The 22,163-nt window shown below is 38.9% G+C and overlaps 3 protein-coding genes across 5 annotated transcripts in view; 1 reads left to right on the top strand and 2 right to left on the bottom strand.

Annotated features, from left to right (window-relative positions):
- mgat4b (alpha-1,3-mannosyl-glycoprotein 4-beta-N-acetylglucosaminyltransferase B) overlaps nt 1-969 on the bottom strand; it is a 157,624-nt gene extending 156,655 nt beyond the window's left edge. The window contains exon 1 of the mRNA XM_053505478.1: nt 679-969. Coding sequence (XP_053361453.1) covers nt 679-775 — 97 coding nt within the window. The 5' untranslated portion in view covers nt 776-969. The remainder of the gene's footprint in view (nt 1-678) is intronic.
- A 10,830-nt stretch (nt 970-11,799) lies between these two features.
- sqstm1 (sequestosome 1) lies at nt 11,800-15,917 on the top strand. Its single transcript, XM_053505483.1, has 8 exons — nt 11,800-12,099; nt 13,381-13,476; nt 13,660-13,988; nt 14,106-14,268; nt 14,520-14,597; nt 14,754-14,926; nt 15,049-15,250; nt 15,450-15,917. The coding sequence occupies exons 1-8, from the start codon at nt 11,931-11,933 to the stop codon at nt 15,608-15,610; spliced, it is 1,371 nt and encodes a 456-aa protein (XP_053361458.1). The 5' UTR covers nt 11,800-11,930; the 3' UTR covers nt 15,611-15,917.
- A 7-nt stretch (nt 15,918-15,924) lies between these two features.
- mrnip (MRN complex interacting protein) lies at nt 15,925-21,388 on the bottom strand. Of its 3 annotated transcripts, none has more exons than XM_053505491.1 (7): nt 21,237-21,388; nt 19,343-19,402; nt 19,155-19,261; nt 18,990-19,059; nt 17,502-17,635; nt 17,189-17,297; nt 15,925-16,822 (listed from the first exon to the last, which is right to left on the bottom strand). In XM_053505491.1, exons 1-7 carry the CDS (start codon nt 21,294-21,296, stop codon nt 16,181-16,183), a joined length of 1,182 nt encoding a protein of 393 aa, XP_053361466.1. In that variant the 5' UTR covers nt 21,297-21,388; the 3' UTR covers nt 15,925-16,180. The 3 variants fall into 3 exon arrangements, with proteins under 3 accessions (XP_053361466.1, XP_053361465.1, XP_053361467.1); XM_053505490.1 differs by having other exon boundaries at nt 17,189-17,300; XM_053505492.1 differs by lacking the exon at nt 21,237-21,388 and adding an exon at nt 19,931-20,795 and having other exon boundaries at nt 17,189-17,300.
- Between the last annotated feature and the right edge of the window lie 775 nt (nt 21,389-22,163).

Here is a 22,163-nt window from a genome sequence, read left to right on the forward strand (position 1 = left end):
AACTAGTCTACCAGACAGTAAATATGCGACTGGATCGGATCAGATCTGACAGATTGTTTTCGTAATCCAATCAAATGACAATGTGCATATAGAGCTACACTTACTGTACATGCATGTAAACACAGCACACGTGAGCTTTTTTGCATGCCTTTCATACAAAAAAGATTTTTTTGCATTGTTTTTTTTTGCAATATTTCTCATAGTCAGAGTTTTATATGTTTTAATTGAGTTTTGCTAGTGAAGAAAAAACAGAAATGCACGAAAGAAACCACACATGCAGATGCATCCCTGATGGCTCTCTGTCCAGATGTTGCCTAACAGCGCTTACACACTCACACACACACACCTCTTTGTAAAACAGTAAACAAATCGTCTTGGAGGTCTGCCTTTTTTACTTTTACTCCCTCTGATTTTGTGTTTTTATCAAGGAAGAAAAAACAACAACAACAACGACAACAACACACACAGACACACACGGACACACACAATGTTTACGCAGATCAGAGGGGCTCGTGCGCTAGAACTCGTAAAAGCGACAAAAGCACCGAGGCCACGCGCACACACCGTGCATCAGCCAGGATACTGAGCAGCGCATCACGACAGAACACAAACACAACGCAACACACACCCCCTTACACACACCAGAGAGAGAGAGAGAGAGAGAGAGAGATGGCTTACCTTTGGAATTGCTGAACGCGGTGTACCAGGAGAGCGATATGAGCCCGCACACTCCAAACACTAACACTGTCAGGAAGGTGCCATTTCTGAGCCTCATCTCCGTATCATGTCCGTTATGCGCGCGGGGGGGATCTACTGCTCGGCGGCGCGCGCTCGGGCTCGAGACGAATCAAAGGGAACAGGAGACACGGCGGGGTCCGTTCGCTCGCGCGCTCATTCAGCGCAGCCTGCGGAGAGCGAGTAAAGGACGACGAGGAGGAGGAGGAGGAGGTGGTGAGGCAAGAGAGGAGGGGACGCTCGTACGCGTTCGCCGTTTGCCACTGAGTGGCGTACAAATACAAGAGGGGCGTGTGTGAGTGTGTGAAAGAGAGAGAGAGAGTGTGTGTGTGTGTGTGTGTATGTTTACAGGTCTTAGGCAATGGTAACGTCCAAAAAGACATACTGTACTGCACTACTATATACGGACAATGGTTCACACTTGCAACATTGTAGCGGTTACTTGCAACTTGCAACATTGTAGCGTTCACCTCACTTAAGAGGAAGTTTATGAAGCAGAATCAGTCACTGTGCATGCAGTACACATGGAGTAGTGGGGATCAAGGGTCCAACCATCAGTGGTATCTGGGCAGTGCTTGAACTCCCACCAGAGCCTTAACCGCTGACTTGCCACTACCACCAAGAGGGTGCATATACTTATACAAACTACAGACCTGTACAGTACATACAGGCATATATTTATACAAAATACACACTCTGTCGGTTGTTACAGGTGCAACAGATGTGGCTTGAAATTCAGGATTGTATTGGAGCAGATCTTTATGTAGTGGTTAGCACTGTGACCTCACACATCCAGGGTTGAGGGTTTTATTCACGCCTCAAGTCTGTGTGCTGCATAGAGTTTGCATGTCCTCTCACAGTCCAGCAGGTATAAATGTGTGTGTGTGTGTGTGTGTGTGATTTTTTTGTCTTTTCCAAGCTCAGCCTTCTGAGTTACAGTTTCTCTATCCTAGTCCTGGAGTACCCCCTGACAGCTCTTCTATCTATGTATTGTCTACAACTCTGTAGAAGGAAATCTTGGAAAACACCACCATGAAAGAGGAAAACCCCCAACACTCAAAGGTGCGAGTCGACTGTGCGAACAACTTAGCCACCGTGCCACTGCTAACAGCTCTTTCTGAACTGAAGTGGGTAAAGTGAGAAAACATTCAAAGGTGCAGAACAGGAGGTTCTCCACAGTGTAAAGCCCTGCTGCTGCATTCTTTTTTGGGACTCTAAAAAGCTTAATAATCCAAAAAGCCATTAAGAATTTTTTTTTTTTTAAGTGTAGTCTTTAGTGTAGTCCTACCCTTTAGTATAACAGTAATCTTAGAATTATACAACATACAACAAGCAGTGAAAACTATAAGAACTGATTTGTGCAGTTTTATTCTGACACACTATTTAGAAGGGCATATGCAGTTTGGGACAGAGCCAATGAGGGTGCAGTGGCTCTGTGGTGCAGCTGCTCCTCCATCCGGTCGAAGCGCATCCAGCTGCCCTCTCAGCATCCCGAGCTACAAATGTTCTCATTCAGCTGCATGGGTGATGGTAAAGACCAAAACCAGCAAACAATTTGCTGTCTCCTATCCTGATTATGTTTCATTATTCCAAAGCTCATGGAATGTAGTCCTATTTTACCAGCAGCTAAATAGTATATACTAAATGCTATTCCTTTGCGAGAATTGTATGTGAGAATTTTCATTTGTTAAATAGCCATACGTTCAGCTTTATGAATTCCATAAACGACCTTAAAAATCTGTACAGATTTTATGCTCATTATTTAAATTTGTACAATAATATTCTGTCTATTTACTATTTTTCACAGCATTTCTGCCATAGAGCTTTTTATTCCTAAACTCTTCACTTAGTGAACAGATTAGGTCCAAATTGACATTAATTATACGCTTATTTGTCCAACTTTCTTTAAATGACCAATGGCAGTAATAACTATGAGTGCTCAATAATAAATATAATAGCTTTGATAATGGTGGGCTACAATTTTCAGCACACTAAGAAAATTACATTTTCATTGCTGTGAACTAGAATATGTTATCTTTTGTTAAATAAAAAAAGTGATAAAATAGGGCAGTGTTTTAAATTCAATTTTATTTGTACAGGACCTTTAGCAATGTCATACATCAGCTTTATACAGCTTTATAGAACTAATTTTTAAAAATTAACAGCTTCATAATTTTTTTTAAGCTAGACATGATGGTGGCAAGGAAAAACTCCCTGAGATGACCCTGAAGATCGATGAGAATTAATCTTTTTTTTTTTTTTTATTAAGATACAAAATACTAGCTTTAAAATGAAATATTCATATCCATGCTTATTTATTTACAAATTAACCAATGAGCTCAGAAACCCTGTTTTTATTTGGCATGTTAAGTTAACCTTTTTAAAACTTTGGCATGCTAGAAATATTCATATTCTTTCCATGTGGCACTCTGATCTGCTTCTTTTGGATTTAATTAGGAATATGGATGATACACCATTTTAAATTAAGTCCATGTTTGTCAAATTTAAGTCACATGACATGATATTGCAATGAAGTAGAGACACATGTTATGTATAAAATTATGTGTAGGACAGCTTTTTAAATGCTTGCTTTGGATCTTTTACTTTTGAAAGTCGCTCTGGAAAAGAGTATCTGCCAAATGCATAAATATAAATGGTAATGTAGCTCTTATTTAAGACATTGCTGATTATGGTGGCCCAGTAGTTAAGGCTCTGGGTTACAAAACAGAAGGTCAGGATTTGAGCCCTAGGACTGGCCTTAATCGTCTCTTTTCCATGACTGACCCTGCACACTGACCCAAGCTTTATAACAATGAAGGATATCTGAAGCAGAATATTTCACTGTGCTGTAAAGAATTTGTGACAAATAGTGTGGCCTTTTATTATTATTCCCCATGCTAGTAAAGGGAAAATATGTATATAAAGTCTTTATGGCCCAGGTAACATATAACAATTTAGACATATTCTCCTTTTTGGCAAAAGTTAGAGGAAAGCCCACATACTGTATGGGTCCAAAGGCCAGCTGTCCACATACTTTAGTCCACATAATAAGAGTGTAGATCAGACTTACTGTAAAGAATACAATGAAAGGGAAGTGCTATTAAAAGGGAAGTTATTTGATTGGCAAGCCATCCTAAGACATAATCGTTTATGTTCATACAAAAACATATAAATGTAAGGAAACATCTGGAGAGTTACACAAAGCAGTTTTTCTTTTTATTCTAAATTAAAAACAGAGAAAGGGGACCACTAAAGATTTTATGTGCTTATTGTAGGAATAAAACTCCCCAATAAAGAGAAAGGACTTGTTTAATTTTAGCTACTAAGTCTTGTAGACGGAATAAATAATAAATGACATGAAATATGCAGTAGAAAATGTATGTAGAATATACCACCTAATTTACCTCATCAACTACCTACCAAGGTATTAGCTGTGATTGTTACCTTATATTTAACTGACAATCAGTTGTTGGGTGAGATTAATTAGCAAAAAAGGAGACAAATAAAAGGAGTTATTTACTCTAATTCTAGTCAGATGGAACCCAGTGCAGTTGATTGGATTCTTCACTGCTCAAACATTTACTGGTAATAAACTGATGAGGTGCTCTGCAGGAGTTGTGCTACAATGCAGTAGTTTTTTTTTCATCTTTTAATGCTTATTTGTTTGTTTCTTTCTTTCTTGGGCTTTGTCCCTTTTATCAAAGGGGTTACCACATCGGATCAGTTTGTGCTTGATGAAGTTACAACTGTCTGATTTTCTAACCCGGGCTTGGGACCTGCATTGCATGTAGTGTCTGGGTTGTATGAGTTGTAGCATAAAGAGTCTTGCCCAAGGATGCAACAGTGGTGATGATGGGGCTCAAATCCCTGAATTTCTGATTAGCAACCAACAGTCTCAACTCTGTGAGCCACTACTGCCCCAGTTATTTTATTTGTATCTGCTCCTTCTCTTCTTTGTCTTTCGGCTGTTCCCTTTCAGGGGTCGCCACAGCGAATCATTATATTTGTGATTCGCATCATTGATTTGGCAAAAGTTTAATGTCGGATGCCCTTCCTGACACAACCCTCTGCATTTATCCAGACTTGGGACTGGCACAAGAAGACACTGGATTGCGCCCCCCGTGGTTGCATTTTATTTGTATCTGCTCCAATATACCTAATTTAGATAGTCCGCTAATTAGCAGATCTTTTTCAGTTAATATGAGTGTGTTAGTGAAGGAAAAAAAAAGGTATTGATGAGATTTGGGGTTCAAATAAATGTCAGACTCTGGTATCAGTTATATATATCGGTAGAAGGATGCTGAGGTTGGAACTGCCAGGCAGGAGGTCTAGAGGAAGACCAAAGAGGTAGTTTATGGATGCAGTAAGAGAGGACATGAAGTTAGTTGGTGTGAGAGAACAGGATGCAGAGGATGGGGTCAGATGGAGGCGGATGATTTGCTGTGGAAACCCCTGAAAGGGAACAGCCGAAGGACAAAGAAGAAGACTCTGGTATCAGTTGATGACTATGACAACAGCTCTATGATTTCAGTGTGTCCTCTTGTATCTAAAGGATTATTAGAAACACCATACTAATACGGTGTTTGACCCCCTTTGTCCTTCAGAACTACCTTAATTCTACGTGGCATTGATTCAACAAGGTGCTGAAAGCATTCTTTAGAAATGTTGGCCCGTATTGATAGGATAGCATCTTGCAGTTGATGGAGATTTGTGGGATGCACATCCAGGGCACGAAGCTCGCGTTCCACCACATCCCAAAGATGCTCTATTGGGTTGAGATCTGGTGACTGTGGGGGCCATTTTAGTACAGTGACCTCATTCTCATGTTCAAGAAACCAATTTAAAATGATTAAAGCTTTGTGACATGGTGCATTATCCTGCTGGAAGTAGCCATCAAAGAATGGGTACATGGTGGTCATAAAGGGATAGACATGGTCAAAAACAATGCTCAGGTAGCCCGTGGCATTTAAACGATGCCCAATTGGCACTAAGGGGTCTAAAGTGTGCCAAGAAAACATCCCCCACACCATTACACCACCACCAACAGCCTGCACAGTGGTAACAAGGCATGATGGATCCATGTTCTCATTCTGTTTACCACAAATTCTGACTCTACCATTTGAATGTCTCAACAGAAATCAAAACTCATCAGACCAGGCAATGTTTTTCCAGTCTTCAACTGTCAAATTTTGGTGAGCCCGTGCAAATTGTAGCTTTTTTTTCCTATTTGTAGTGGAGATGAGTGGTACCCGGTGGGGTCTTCTGCTGTTGTAGCCCATCCGCCTCAAGGTTGTGGGCGTGTTGTGGCTTCACAAATGCTTTGCTGCATACCTCGGTTGTAACAAGTGGTTATTTCAGTCAAAGTTGCTCTTCCATCAGCTTGAATCAGTCGGCCCATTCTCCTCTGACCTCCAGCATCAACAAGGCATTTTTACCCACAGGACTGCCGCATACTGGATGTTTCTCCCTTTTTACACCATTCTTTGTAAACCCTAGAAATGGTTGTGCGTGAAAATCCCAGTAACTGAGCCGATACTCAGACCGGCCCGTCTGGCACCAACAACCATGCCATGCCATGCTTAAAATTGCTTAAATCACCTTTCTTCCCCATTCTGACGTTCAGTTTAGAGTTCAGGAGATTGTCTTGACCCGGACCACACCCCTAAATGCATTGAAGCAACTGCCATGTGATTGGTTGATTAGATAATTGCATTAATGAGAAATTAAACAGGTGTTCCTAATAATCCTTTAGGTGAGTGTATATCATTATTATTCAAATGTGTTTATCTAGACTATCAGCAAATAATGGTGGAATATTTGCAAAAAAAATCATAATGAGGATGTTTGCAAATATTTTTTTAGAACCTCAAATGTAATTTAAAAAATAATCAAACAAAAGTATTGATGAGGTTTGGGGATCATGGCACTTTGTGTGGAAACAAAAGGAACCAAATCCATAGATGCTTGTCAGTGGGGTACAACACAAGTATACTGTACTGCACACGCCTTAGTTCAATAGTTTAAGGTCTGAGACAATGTACATGTTTAAAGTTTGTGGACAAACACTAATGATTTAAAGCATTAAAATAAAGTATTCTAATGTTCATTTAAAGTTTTACATATATAAAATGATAGTGTCAGTAATCGAATCTGTACAAGAACATAGTCAGCTCTATTAAATTACGGTGCTTATCATTAACTCTACACAGAGTTGAAACAGAAACCATATTATAGTAAAATGTATGCACCAAAATCTGGTATTATTTTTTTAAGCAAGTAAGCTTTAGCAATTAATACATTATTAATAAATTGTTGGCTTTTCTTTAGTGGTTTTAAGAGCAACACCTTACTAGGAAGGCCCCAGTCTACCAGGTTGTGCCTCTGTTGATGTTTTACTTTACTTTACCTTAAATTAAACTATAATTCTATTAAGAGTGGAAACCTTGATTCCTCGCTATTTGTCTCTGGCACAGTCTACATTTTGTTTATAATAAAAACATTACAGTACATGTTTTTACAGTATTACAGTAAAGAACATTATAGTCCAAAAATAGAAAATAAATAGTTGTTATAACATATTTTGGTGCATACATTTTGTAATCTTTTTTATTTGCTTTTTGCATGTCTGCGTATTTGACCAGATTTTCTGCTGAAAAGAAATGGCTCCATCTAGTGGCGAATTTCTGAAAGTAGCCTATAAAATATATACGGGATTTCGCAAGGTATAACTCATTGCAGAAAAGTACTTTATGTGGTTAAAGTGTTTATTGTGACAAATATTAATCTTTGGCTAAACGATATATTTAGGCGTTGTGAAAAATTTTAGGTTTTTGGTCTAGCACATTCAAATCTTTAAAAATTTTAAATATGACAGGAAGTAGATTTAGTATTTATGGAAACACTCCAATCATGCAATCGTTCCAAATACTTTCGATAAGGAAGGTTTTATTAATATAATCAGTATTATTAATAATAAAACCCCTCCTTGTACGTACAGGTGTGTTTAAATGAGTTAAAGAGTTTAAACATGACATCTAGACGGTTCTAGAAACATCGCGCGCTTTCTAGTTTTGGCCACGTGGTGACTGGGGAACCACGTGACCTGCGTGAGTCAGAATCAGGTGATAGTACAGTAACCGGTTTGGTAATTGCCCACGTCAGGTCACGCGGCATGACAACATGCTTTTCTTTCTCAATGATTGTGCCGGTCCCCGAAACTACACAAGCTTTAAAACCTAAGGGATAAACAATGATTTAGCCAAATTTGGAATTAAGAGGCAAAGCACATATATGGACTGTTAGCATATAGCAATTTGAATTTAACAGAAATTCACATTTCTTTTACTTCGGATGTTATATGACAACATACAAACAAATGCATATATCAGTACGGCTGGTGCTGATATCGTCCTAGTGCCCTTTTTCTGTTTGGAGTTCTCGTCCCATCGAGGCTTCTGGCTTGCTGTTGAGAATGGCCCTGTATGATCTGCTTGGGATGCACTTGGCAGCTGAGGACGGGTTCACATGATGACTATGAAGACGGTTGTAATGGCTTATGACAGCATTTGCTCAATAGTTTATGACTAAAATTCCCATCAACAGTTTTTAGCCAAAATGAAAGTGACTCGCTTAAACACCTTTGTTTTATTAAACTTTCAGGGACTGATTTATGATCACCCAAATGGTGATGTGTACCCTGTTGAGTCTGGTTCCTCTTTCTATTGTCAGGCTTGTAGGCTTGGTCATCAGAAACAAACTTATAGTTATAGGGTTAGGGTTAGTCTATATTTTTTGTCATACATGTTCTAACTTATTCACATAAGTTGTCAGACTCTGAGGCTGTATCAATTGATACAAGTTAACAGTTGATAACAGGGATTTTAACATCAAATGTAGGGCAATAGACCTTATTAAAATACATGAAGTTTCATGTATCATAATAATTATTAGGGATGTATGATTTGATTAAAAAATTTACAATTGTGATAATGTTAAAACATTTTTTTAACCTAATTATTATCGGGGCCAAGCACTAAAAGAAAGAAGAAATTATTACATGTTGCCCTGTGAGCTTCTTTTATACATTAAAGTCTTGGACCAGATCTGTGCCGGAGTAGTTTTCCACATGCCAGTTGACATCTGCCTGTGGTCTGTGTTTGGTCTTTGGGCTGGACTTTGAACACTTGAGTTAGGCAATATTAGGTTAAAGGTCCTTATGGTCAGAGACCAAATCTTAATCACAAAGTGTTTGATTGTAACTCATATTTGAACTTGTAATTGTGATGTCTGGATATTTTACACCAAATTTCCTTCAAAAATGACAAACAGTTTATATGCATGTTTTGTTTTTCAGAATTCTGTCTTGAAAAACCAGGACACACACACTAAGCATTACAAGTGATAAGAAGCTATAAAGTATTTAATTATTCTTAAATGAAAAAGAAATCATCTTCTGTCTATTTTCTCTAAGGCACAGAGCATATCACGTATTCTCAGTCTGGTCATAAATCTTTAAGTTATAGGCGAATTTAAACTAGCGAAAAGCATTTCCATTGGATGCCTGATGTCATATAATTTCCATACCAGCCCAAAGAATACTAGTTTCTAGTAGCATATCCTCTGTCTTTTTATAGCATAAATTATTCAAGTTAATTAGGCTTTTTAAAAAAATATCACATTTTATTATACAATATGTTTCCCCTTACAGAAAAAGGGGACAGGAACACCTAACAAAAGATTGCCTATCTTTTCCCAATTTTTAGACCTCCTTTCAGCTGACAGACTAGTAAGAGTAGATGTCTTTTTAAATGATCTAATTTGCCTTTTTTACTGCCCAAGGGTCAGTGTTTCACAAAGCCTCTCAACTTCAACATTTTAATCATTATGCAGTCTTCTCTGTTAAATAACATTCTTTAAACAATTTTTAATACAGATGAATTAAGTTCTGCCATAAGCAGTCATCTTAAAGATCTGTTACCATAGAAACAATGATGTCTAAATAAATATTAGTTTCAACCAGGTGACCTTGTACTGATTTAAACAGTTGGGAGTGTTCCTATAATCATTCTATTAGGTTTAATTCTTAGTGCGTTTCTATATAAAATTTCAACCAGGTTTATGCTTTAATCAACTTTGGCTGAACTGCTGTGTTTACAGGATCCATATCTAAAAAAACAGTTTTAGATCTAAAACAGTTTTAGATATGGATCACAGTTTAAAGTGAACCGGACAATATTTTAAACTATACACATTAATAAATGAAACACTCTTTTTTTTTTTCAATTGTCCCACCTATATTGTTTATTTAGTTCTTTGTTTCTCCAATATAACAGTATCCTATTAAAATTTGTTTTAGTAGTAAATCAACTTTGTGGAAGTGGTGTGCTTTGGAGACATTCAAGTGTTACTGAGTGACTATCTTTAAATCTCTTTATCATAATGTCTACAAAAATTTAAGTTCTTTAAATCTGGATTTCCCAACGTGGTTTACACATTCTAAAAAATATGTTTATGAACCGGCCAGCATATTTAAGTAAACAAGAATATAAACAACAATAGAATAAAGTGATTCAGCAACATGGCTGCACTAACCTGTGTGAGTGTATCAGGGACAAACTGATAGTCTATACTTTATTCCGTACATGTTCTAATTTATTACCATAATTTTTATTTCTGTAAAGCTGCTTTGTGACAATAATTGTTGTTAAAAGCCTGATTAAAAACACACGTGTGTGTGGGAGAGAAAAAAATCACTCAGCATGACACAGCACATTAAAGGTATCCTTTACCTGCAAGTAACAACAGGTACACCCACACAACCATACATATGGATTAAATCACATACTCTTGCACAAGTACAAGAAACATTTAGAATTGAAAAGAATAGCTTTAATATCAGTTGAGGTCTGGGATTATATTTACCTGACAAAAGCTAAACTAAGAAGATTAAAATAATTAATTTTGTCTATTTTTCTACCACAGTCCAAAGACATGTATTTTAGGTTAATTGTCGTTGCCAAATTGCATGTCTGCCCTGTGATGAATTGGCACCCTGTCCTGGGTGTACCCCACCTCGTGCCCCAGCCTCCCCACGACCCTGTATACAGGATAAGCAGTTTAGAAGATGAATGAATGAATGAATAATTAAATGAATGAATGAATGAATGAATGAATAAAGTAATTAATTTGTGGCGTTACCCCAGAAAAATGTTATATAGCTTTCTCATCCTTTGCTCTGAGTATAGGTCTTATTAAATAATATAATTTGCCTTTTTGCCAGCTTACTGTTTAAAAGTCTGTGTTTTGATATTAACCTCGCGTTTCCTCCTCATATTCTCTATGTTTCCATGTTGGTGTCCTCATGGTTTCCCATTTTCCCCCCCACCATGTCTAGTGTTCCTAGGATTAGCTTTAGGTTGGATGAGCTAACCAGGATAAAAGTTATTTAAGGAGAATAAATGATTGAATGAATGAATGAATGAATGAAATGTGTCAAAAAAAAAAGTTTGTGGAAGTACCGTATAAAGCAGGCGAAGAATTCAATTACAGTGGGGACTGATATCTGAAACTTTAACAGTCTTGGCGGTTATCTTGTTACAACTTTTCAGTGTGTATCAACCTACAAGTACTATTGCTGGTATCCTTTTGCTGCTTTAAGGTACTGTATTTTTTACCTACAGTTAATGAACTTTTTATTAAATTCTAAACATCTTTGTGGACAATTAAGCACTTGTTCTAGAACGTTCTTCCACTTGCTTTTTGTATAACAATACAGGATTACAGTATTTACAGAGACATGTTGTGGTAATAGAAGTGGGACTTCCCCATTGGAAAATGCTGTGTCATTCCTTGGCCTTCTCATCCCCCCCTTTAACAGCACAGCGCCCCCACCCCTCCTGTCCTGTCGTAGCAGTCGTGGTTGTTGTTTTAGCTGGTTGGAACATGCGCAGTGACTTGAGGTACGCTTCGTCATTGGGTGAGACGCATATAGCCACGCCCCATTCCTCCCCTCCCGGACGTTTTCCATTGGCTGCCCGGTTGTATAAATTATATAGAGGCGGATACAAAGCGGAATTGTACACAGTCGATCAGGAAGTAGGGAGTCAGCTGATTCTAAAGGACGAAAATTTCTGCTGCGCAACACACACTAGAGCCTGAAGTTCGACTTAATCCGTGCTGGTGATTTTGGAGACAACATGTCGGTGACCATCAAAGCTTACCTCCTCGGGAAAGAGGACACCCATAAGGAGATCCGCCGCTTCGCCGTCGATCATGACGTATCGGCAAGTTTCGAGTACCTGAGCCGCAAGGTGGTGGATGTTTTCTCAAACCTCCGCAATGTCTCCTTCCAGATGTACTACAGAGGTAGGTGTAATGCCACGCATTCAATATGGTTAGTTTCGACTAATTAGTCGCGTGAATAGTAATATAAATAGTCAGTGCCAATACTTTTGCCTGGTTACTCGTTAACTAATCTGTAATTATTAAACGCCAGTTCTTGTTGAACCAAAAAAAAAGTTCCTCATGGGGTCTAAAGTTCTAAAAATAAATCCATGACTATGTTTCTCTTATAAGCTGTGCCTTTCCATGTCTCTGTGTCCTTTAATCAAGAGTATCTTTTAATCTTTTGTACCTGTAATGTATATCTGTCACAAGTAAATGCTTTAAAGGTACAACTGTGTAGGTATAACACAAAGGTGTCACTCCAGAGACAGGGAATAGTCCAGGTTTTTATTTTTGTATTGAGAGTATTCAGTGGTTAAGGCATTGGACTACGGTTCGGAAGATCCCAGGTTCAAACCCCACAACCACCAAGTTGCCACTGTTGGGCCCTTGAGCAAGGCCCTTAACCCTCATCTGCCCAGATGTGTAATAGAATAAAAATGGAAGTCCCTCTGGATAAGAGCGTCTGCTAAATGCCAAAATGTAAATCCAGAGCACAGCCCAAGTCATGTTTTATGCATTATTCTGATCTCTTCTTATGACTGAAGAATTGAATTATTATTTTTTTTTTACCCTGATGTTCTCCCTAATTTATTCATTCCCAATTCCTCCTTGTCACTAGGATACTCCCACATTAAGGCTATTACTCAATCAGGGAGGGCCGAAGACTCACGCGTTTCCCACGTGATGCCAGCCAACCGTAACAAACTCGGAGAAGAGCGATATCCGCTCGAGTCAGCTCACAGACGCCCCTGATTGGCTATAGAGTCGTGATTAATGTGGGAGCAATAAGTACCTCTCATCCCTCCCCTCTGAGAGAGCTCGGCCAATCAGATCTCTCTAGGCCTCCGGCTGTGAGAGGTTACAGCATCACCTGGGAATCGAACTTGCGATCTCCGGCTGATAGGGCGAGCACGTTACCAATGCACTACTCGGAGGCCCGAAAATTTTATATTTTTAACATGACAGACACATCTGTGCTTACTTAAGTTAGCTCTTCCAGAGACTTTAATGTATACCTTTTACATATTTAAATTTAATATGAGAACTCTTGTTTTAGAGTTGAGATGAACAACTCAAACTAATGGATTAGTCCAACATGTAGAGAAGTGAACTTTTATTCCAGATAAGCATGTTGGTAAAAATCATTGAATGTTTGCCATCACAAAGCTAGAAACTGACCGTTCTTCTGTCTCGTCATAGATGAGGATGGGGACCTGATCGCCTTCTCTTCTGACGATGAGCTTATGATGGGACTGTCTATGGTCAAGGACGATACTTTCCGCATTTTCATCAAGGGTAAGTTCTGCCCAGACTCAAATAGTTTTATGATTAGGAAGTCATATTTATGGACTATGTTAAATACACCACAAAGCACATTGTAAATTTGAGCTTGGTGTAGGACAATGTGTTCAGTCAGTCTGATGTAACAGAGACTTGAAGAATGTACTAAGATTGTTCTTTTGTATGTTATTCTTTCAGAAAAAAAGGAACACAAGCGTGACTTCCCTCATCATATGGACCAAGGGTTCCCCTTCACCACTCCTCCAGGACCACATCACATGGGTCCTCCAGGATACCCCCATATGGCTCCTCCTCATATGGGGCCACCCCATATGGGTCCACCTCATCACCAACCCATGGTTCACCCTGGTGTGACTTGTGATGGTTGTGAGGGACAGGTGGCTGGGACCCGCTTCAAGTGCACCGTGTGCCCCAATTATGACCTGTGCTCCACCTGCCAGGCCAAGGGCCTACACAAGGAACATGCTCTCCTGCCCATTTTCCACCCCATGGCCAATATGTTTGAGGTAAGCTCCAGCCAGGGACCTCGCCCATTTATACATTTTTATGGTCTTGGTCAGAGGATCTTTTAAGCTTGGGTTCATATATATATATATATATTTTTTTTATTGTTCTTTTTGTAGTGGTTTCCTCGTGGCAAAATGTGGCGCAAGATGAGGCACTGCATGTGGGCTGGTGCCCAAGCTCAGGCCCAGACTCAGGCTCAAAACCAGGCCCAACCTGGGCCATCTGGTTGCCAGGGCGCCTCCCAGCAGGCGAACACGCAGGAAGGCCAAGCTCAAAACGGTAACCATTTAGTTACAAGCACAAACATGGTGGATGAGAAATATAGAAGAGTACTGTGAAAAATTATTAGTACACATGCAAAGAAATGCTATAAACCTAAACTATAAACCTGCTAAAAAACAGGTACCTAAGACTTGCCTAGTAATGTATCTGTCTGCATCGTTCAAGGAATATCCTATGATGGAAAAAGTCCAGGAGTTAGATTTTCACATTCCTTGTATCTAAAACATTTTTTTGCTCTCTCTCCACAGGAGACTCATCTTCCCAGGCCAATATGGAGTACCTGAAGAACATTGGAGAGGGTGTGGCTGCCTTGCTGAGCCCCCTTGGTAGGTGCCTCAACTGTGAACTTGTTACATTACTACTAAATGTCAACACAAGATGATAGAGTGTATTCTCAAATCCTCACTCTTCACATGCTAATGTTATGACTTTACCAAATAAAGAAAATGTACATTTGCCTAAACAAACCTGCCTCTCCACAGGCATTGACGTGGACATTGATGTAGAGCACGAGGGCAAGAAGGCCAAAGTGACAACTCCATCTGCTGCCTCAAGTGGACCACCTAGTGGCCGGAGTGATGGTAGCTCTGGAGGTCTTTCCAAGGGTGCAGATGGAGGTCCAAGCAGTGTAGGGAGTACCAATGGGGGGACAAAGGTAACTAAATAAGATCAGTGATATTATATGCAACATTTCAATAGTTACATAAAAAAAAAAAATAGCTACATTAATGTTAGTCATGAAAAACCCTCAAAATTGTCTTTAAATTGGATTTCCAGGATCAGAAAGACCAAAATACTGATGATGATTGGACTCATCTGAGCTCAAAGGAAGTCGACCCATCCACAGGCGAGCTCCAGTCACTGAGGATGGAGGTGGATGGAGCAAATGATAGCCCTGCTCCACTCAGCCACAGCACCACCATTAACCCAGGCCCCAGTGGTCTGCGCGAGGCTGCAGTCTATCCACATCTGCCACAAGGTAAACCGAGAAACTTGTACTGTACAACTCTAAATCTGTTTTTTTGTGTCATTTGGTACATAAACAGTTACTCAGTGCTACTCAAAACTTGTTCTCCTATCCAATATAAAACCTGTCCCATAATTTACTTATTAAACACCCAAACTTCAGCCACCATCATACTCACAACCCGATCTGCCCTTGAACCTTCGTTTTCCAGACGCTGACCCTCGGCTGGTGGAGTCCCTGTCCCAAATGCTCTCCATGGGCTTCACAGATGAAGGTGGTTGGCTGACTAGACTGCTCCACACCAAGAACTACGACATTTGTGCCGCTTTGGACACCATCCAGTACGCCAAGTCCCCAGGTCAACGGAAGTGAAGCACAAACAGCAGCTCCAAAAAAAAACTGGGGGTTATGTTTACTCATTGTTCAAACCCCATGCTAACCCATTTAACCATTTCTGCCTTTTTCTAAATGTGTAACAAATTCCTTTCATAATGCTGACAATATAAATTACTCAGGCATTTTAAATGATACAGATGTCTATTTTATTCAACTTTATTGAGACCTTACATTGAAATTATGTAAAGATTAACATAAAGCTACTATTAGTCATACTATCATATTATATCATATATAACATACATGTTACAGGATAAAACAACTAATAGTGATGTTCCTACTTGAACTAGTCATCATTTCATTCTATAAAGAATACTAATGGAGTATATTTGTTAGTCAAAATGGAAAAGAATTGTTATATTCTATACTTTTACACACTTTCCTGCCTTCTCTGTCAAATAAATTGTCTGCAAAGCACTTAATGTCTTTGGATTATTTTAAAATGTTAACATGTACAGTATACATTATGGTGTCTTTTTAAATATCATGACAAAGTATCCCACATTTAGGTAGATTGTCCATTTTTAACAACATCTGCATGATAGATTAATATGTGTCATCAAAGTCCTCATCTGTATGGAATAATGTGCTAAAAGAAAAGGCTGGAGGACATGGTCTTTTGATGGGCAGTGGCTGAACACACACAGGTTTTGGAGAGCCAACAGGTCTTGATGTGATGGTAGGACTGTTAGGCTGTTTGCACACATTTCCAGTCACACAGTAACTCAGTTTTTCAAAAACCGTCATCTTTTCAGCTTCACTTTCTCCACTACTCATACAGCCTGTGGTTTCAAATGCATCTGTGGCAACAGGCATCACCGGGCATGCAGCCAATGCTGTGTGGTCTACGTTCACATACTCATTGCTGTTGTTTTCAACACAGACAGAAGGAAGAAACTGAGTCCACTTGGAGTCCAGGGCTTCCTGATTAGACTTTCTGGCATGTTGAGGAGAGAACGATGGTGTAAAGGGCTGAGGCTTGGCACTTGGTTTAGCAGAATCCTCTTTATTTGCTCCCCTGGGTTTTGAACATATACCATCATTGGCTGTAATACGTTTTGGACCTAACGATGCAGCTGGGGAGTCATAAAGAGCATCAGTTCTTTGGTTTGTACTGGTGTGAGAGAATCCTGCAGAGGAGTGTGCTGCTTGAGGCAATGGTTTGGAAGATCCATCATGCCGACAAGGCTGAAACAAGACGAAAATACACACCATGTTTCAAACAGGGACATTTATAAAATAAATGTATAATATATATAAAAATATATATTATTCAATATTTAACCTGAAAGATGCTTTATAAATATTTAGTCTTGTAGTATTATTGAATTTTAATTAGATTTGTGAGGTTGAGAGGAATCTTGATCCCAGCTTAACTTTAACGTGGTGAATTTTATTTTACAGTAAATTTTAATTAAATAAATCATTTTCTCATCAATAGACCGCATTCCACTTATTTTATTCAGTACTTTTAAAACCTATTAACATCTCTGTGAACAAAATCCAAAAAGCATAAACAATGTCAATTAGCACTAATACTGTAGTAACATTTACCTGAGAAGCCTTTTTGGTAGCCCCCCAGCGAGCACCGTCCATGTCATCATCTCTGCTAACACTGTAGGGTCCATAAGCAGCCCCTGAAGTAAAGCTTTTCTTCCTTTTTCTTCTAGGAAGGTAAATGTCCAAAGCAAAGTATGACATTAACCTCATAAAATGACATATGATTAACTTCTGATCAGACAGCAACATGTCCCAGTTTATTGTGAATGTAATTTTCAAAACATACTTTCATTTGCTTTTTCTGTAGTAAACGAAGCATTGTGCTTTAAAGTGAGGAAAAAAAAAACAGCAGAGTGACTGTTCTAACCTGATGTTATTATGTTGACGATACTGCTCTTTGTCTGTGTACACACTCTCTTCCTCCTCGTGCTCATCTTCATTACATTCTGGCCCATTCTCTTTCTGATCCACATATTTATTCCAGCGGCTTACATCTGGGGCCTGCCCAGGAGATAGCAGAGACGAGATAACATGATGTGTATTTCTAATAATTTGTCTGTTTCTCAAGACCATTAAGTACTACCAACTAACTATTTAACCAATTAACCAATATATTCAAGCGATTGATAATATTTGGTATTTAATTGCTGAGGAGGTTATTTTAATGAAGCAATTTTACATTAGAGGAAGCGCTGTTGTGCCGAATATCAGTACGGCTGTACATATCACAGCAGTGCTGCTATCCAACACAACAGCACATGTTTGAGTGTAATGTTGCTTTTATACAACAGTTCTACAAACACCAACTATTATTAAAAAAATATGATTTGTTGAACCAAGCAGTGCCCATTTTCAGAGGTTAAGATTATTAGAACAACTGTGAAGTAAAGTGAAACATCCCAGTAATGTTATGCCTCATATCAACACTTGTGGAATGCCTCTTGTCCAATCGGATTACTCGGTCTGAACTAACAGTTATATAATCAGGTGAAGAAAACCTGAAGTCATACCACACCATGGCAAGACTTCTAATAGCTGGAGTGACTACCTCATCTTTGGCGCTGTATTAAATGATGCTTGACCAGCTCATTGGCCAAGGTGTGAAAATCATGGCGTCTTCAGTGGTCAAATTTTGTCCCAAATTAACATTATAGAACATATTACGCCTATAATTAATATGAATTGGAAAGTAAGACAATTTTAAGAGAAAATTCAGTAATGTGGGTGGAAAAAGGGGTGGAAAAATTTTTAATTATAAAAAAATATATATACATCTCGCTCCAATTGATAGCCTTTAACATAGAAATTGATGTATAATGAATCAGTATAACTTACTCACCCCACATGAAAGGGTATCCATCTGTTAAATGTTTATGAACTCAGGTTGTTGATTGAGCAACTTTCCCAGTTTTTTATTAACCAAAACTTCTTGTCATGTCGAAGGCAAAGGCCAATGTGGAAAATGCCAAACCAGTGTCAACAATAGAGAAATAAATACCCAAATGTCTAAGTGTACTTATGAACAGAATCTCTCATTTATAAGCATTTGTATTACTTTTGTGTTTAAAAAAGAAAAGAAAAAAAAAAGGACAACCTATTACCTAATTTCCTCAGCAGTCTGCACCATCTGACAAACAGTGTTACCTTTGTTTGGGTAAGCAAACTGTTTAAACGACTCTACACTTCACATTTGTCATCAAATTTAAAATAGCCTGCATCTGCCCAAGGTCATGAGTTAATAACACATTGTGCCAGAGAGAATGTATTTGCATAAATAAAATGCAAACTGCTATTATACAGACATATACCAATCGCTCAAATGACTGGACATGTCCAGCCTCAGAAAAAGCCTGACCTTTTGCTCCCACTTTTTTGTTGCCCCATCTTCAGGGCCGATTTCTACTTCACACTCCTCTTCCTTTTGCCTTTGAAAAAGGAGACGGTCATAAAAGATTCACAAGTCATTTTATATGTCTAAAGAAACACAAGTGGCAGCCTTTGTAACATAGCAGGGACATACCACTGAGTCCGGGCTCTTTCATTTTCCCCCTCTAGCAGCTCTCCGCGCAGTGAATTCAGCTTCTGGACGTGGCGTCTGCAGTCTGCACCTGTCCCCCTGCCATATTCCTGCAATCAAAAAAAAAATAAATAAAGAGAGAGTCAGAGGTTCAACACAAAGCCTTGCGAAATTCAATGAAAAAACCTTACCTTTATGAGCGACTGTTTTTCCCCACACATCTTGCAGCTCCATTTTTTGCTCTTTTTGACCTGAAGCACAATAAGATTACAGTTTCTCTGAGACAGCAGAATTTAGGCTTTTAGTCTTGGAGATGAGCAGCTTTTCTACATGATCATCTACCTAAGGAAGGTAATCCTCATTATTATAGGCTAAAGAAGATAAGATGGCACAATATTTAATAACACACACACACACACACACACACACAAACACACAGTCTTTGCCTACTAAATAGCTATAATCATGGCTCAGGTTTGCCACCAGACTAGACGGACTGTGGTCTCATGTACACTATAAATACATTATGTTCAGGTCTTCTTCATTACCGAGTCAGATTCAAGAGACCAAGAACAGAGATTTCTAAATGCTGGATTTCTTTTTTTATTACAGCAAAATTTAAGACGTTAACATTTAAAAAAAAAAAAAAGATCATATACACAGAATGGAGGCTGTCTGATTAACTTGCTGGACCTGAGCTAAGTGAGACAACTAAATTCTACAAAAAAAACTCTAGAAGGTTTCACAATTTGATTAGAAAGACATACCAGTCAATTTACCTTTAACATGGTGTACCTAAAGACTTTTAAATGCAAAAGGTGATCACCCCAAAAAAAACGCTGGACAAGTCTCTGGAGGCAGTGCCATGAGTTGCTTAAGTAGGTCAGTCTAGACTCAGCAACGTTATGCGTCAATAAAATGAGGTCAACTGATGACCTGAATATACTGAATGACCAGGTTATAACATCTGTGGATTCTTTCTTCAGGCACACTCCATCGTGAAATTCACCCTAGAAGCATGAGGAACCATTTTCGCACATTAACTGGCCACCACATTGCATGGCATAATCACAGCTAAAGGTGGTCATATAAAAAAGTTAGTGCAACTTTTTTGAGCAGGCAGGGCATGTGGAAACACACCATTTAATTATTTCTTTAGGTATGTTTGCCGCATAAAATATGACAAACAGGTGCGCATTTGCGGTTACTTAAGGAGTGATTTTGTTTGTAATCACAAGGGACAGCAAACAGAGACACCAGGTGGAAAAACTGGACAATTTTCATTACTGCACAGAGAGCACCAAAGAGAGAATAATTAACCTTGCTCTTTAAAAAGTAAACAGTGCTCCCAACTTATTGCCTTAGTTGCTATACTTGCAGATTTTTCAGATCTCTTTAATGACCTTAAATAAAAATTAAAAAAAAGAATATAGGGACAAATAAAACAACTTCATGAGCGCACATTATTGAAACTGTTGAACCCTATATGTTTCTCCATAGTGGCACAGTGGTGCCTGCTCTGTGTGCATGGAGTTTGCATGTTCTACCTGTTCTTCATATTTCCTCAGATAGTTAATAGTAATAAAAGAACATGACCATTTCATTCCTGACTTCTTTTAGCTCCAAGTCTAATATTTTGTAAATTCTTAAAATAAATAAATTCTAATCTATTGTATTATTTTTGCGATAAATCTCTATTGAGTGAAAGTGTATTTGCTAAGTCATGATGGAAACGTTAGTATGCAAAAAAAAAAAAAAAAATTCCAGAGACTTCCAGTGTGCTTTAGCTACTTTCGCCTGCACTGTCTATAGAGGGCGCTGTGGTGCAGTTTTAACACTCGTGCAAACCGCAGTGATTTTACTAAAACAACATAAGACATTTAAATCTACGTGACACTTAAAATTTACACTTTCCTTAAACAGTAAGAGGTTTAAGGACTGTTTGCTTCCCTTTAATCTTACTGTAGTAAAAACTGATATTTATAGTAGAGACCAAATCAGTCAATTTAGCAAACGAGCTAATTTGGGTTTATGCTTATTTATAAAATAAAGATTAAGAGTTTGGAGAAAGACTGGCGCGTTTACCTGTTGGACTTGAAATGTCTGACAGGAAAAACACCTCACTACATGAAACTCTTGCCCCATCCTGGTATTATCCGCTTATAATCATGAGACCACAAACAGAGCTCTTGTACTGTTTGGTATGAAAAACTCTTCCGACATTTGGAAAGCGCGCGGAACGAAATGCGTCATTACGTCATCGACACGACGCACGGACGCTGCGTTAGGAGTTCTGCCAATCCGTCCTACCTATCAGAAGGGGTGGGGGATCACTTGTTGCTGCTAAACGGTTTTACGCATGCGCAGAATGACAAACCTTGGGATTGTTTAATTTTGTTGACTGTATACTTTATTTTATAAGGATAATTCACTCATTGTCTGTACCGCTTTATCCTGTGTACAGGGTCACAGGGAACTGAACTTACCTAGAACAGGCACATATGGCACACACTACAGGCATTATGGGAATGCCACTTAACCTAATCTGCATGTGTAATGGACTGTGCGAGGAAACCGGAGTACCCGGAGGAAACCCACTAAACATGCGAAGAACATGCGAACCCTCGACCCTGTAGATGTGAGCCCACTGCACTAGCCACTGCACCACCGTCCTATCAATTTATTCAACGGTTGCATTTTTTGATAAGGCAGCATAAATTTTCCCCATCAAATTGTCAATTCCATCAAATTGGGCATTCCTCAATAAATTTCTTTTCCAAACACACTCACTCAACAGTAGGTAAATAACTAACAATACATTTGCAACCAACCTTTGATATATACACACTCTCACTCACTCACATACTCATCTATACCACTTTATCCTGTATTCAGGGTCACAGGGTGGCCTGGAGCCTATCCCAGGAGGGTTAGGGCACGAGGCAGGGTACACTCTGGAGAGGGTGCCAATCCATCACAGGGCACAAATATTTTAAATAAATACATTACCCC

This window comes from Clarias gariepinus, chromosome 10 (genome assembly GCF_024256425.1).
Source record: "Clarias gariepinus isolate MV-2021 ecotype Netherlands chromosome 10, CGAR_prim_01v2, whole genome shotgun sequence".
NCBI lineage: Eukaryota > Metazoa > Chordata > Actinopteri > Siluriformes > Clariidae > Clarias > Clarias gariepinus.

Excerpts from the sequence above, each read along its gene's own strand:
- sqstm1 (XM_053505483.1), top strand. The coding sequence starts at position 11,931 with ATGTCGGTGACCATCAAAGCTTACCTCCTCGGGAAAGAGGACACCCAT. Across the intron at positions 12,100-13,380 it reads CTTCCAGATGTACTACAGAG|ATGAGGATGGGGACCTGATC; the intron begins GTAGGTGTAATG and ends GTCTCGTCATAG. Across the intron at positions 15,251-15,449 it reads CTATCCACATCTGCCACAAG|ACGCTGACCCTCGGCTGGTG; the intron begins GTAAACCGAGAA and ends TTCGTTTTCCAG.
- mrnip (XM_053505490.1), bottom strand. The coding sequence starts at position 21,296 with ATGGGGCAAGAGTTTCATGTAGTGAGGTGTTTTTCCTGTCAGACATTT. Across the intron at positions 17,636-18,989 it reads CAAAAAAGTGGGAGCAAAAG|GCCCCAGATGTAAGCCGCTG; the intron begins GTCAGGCTTTTT and ends TCTCCTGGGCAG. Across the intron at positions 16,823-17,188 it reads CTACCAAAAAGGCTTCTCAG|CCTTGTCGGCATGATGGATC; the intron begins GTAAATGTTACT and ends GTCTTGTTTCAG.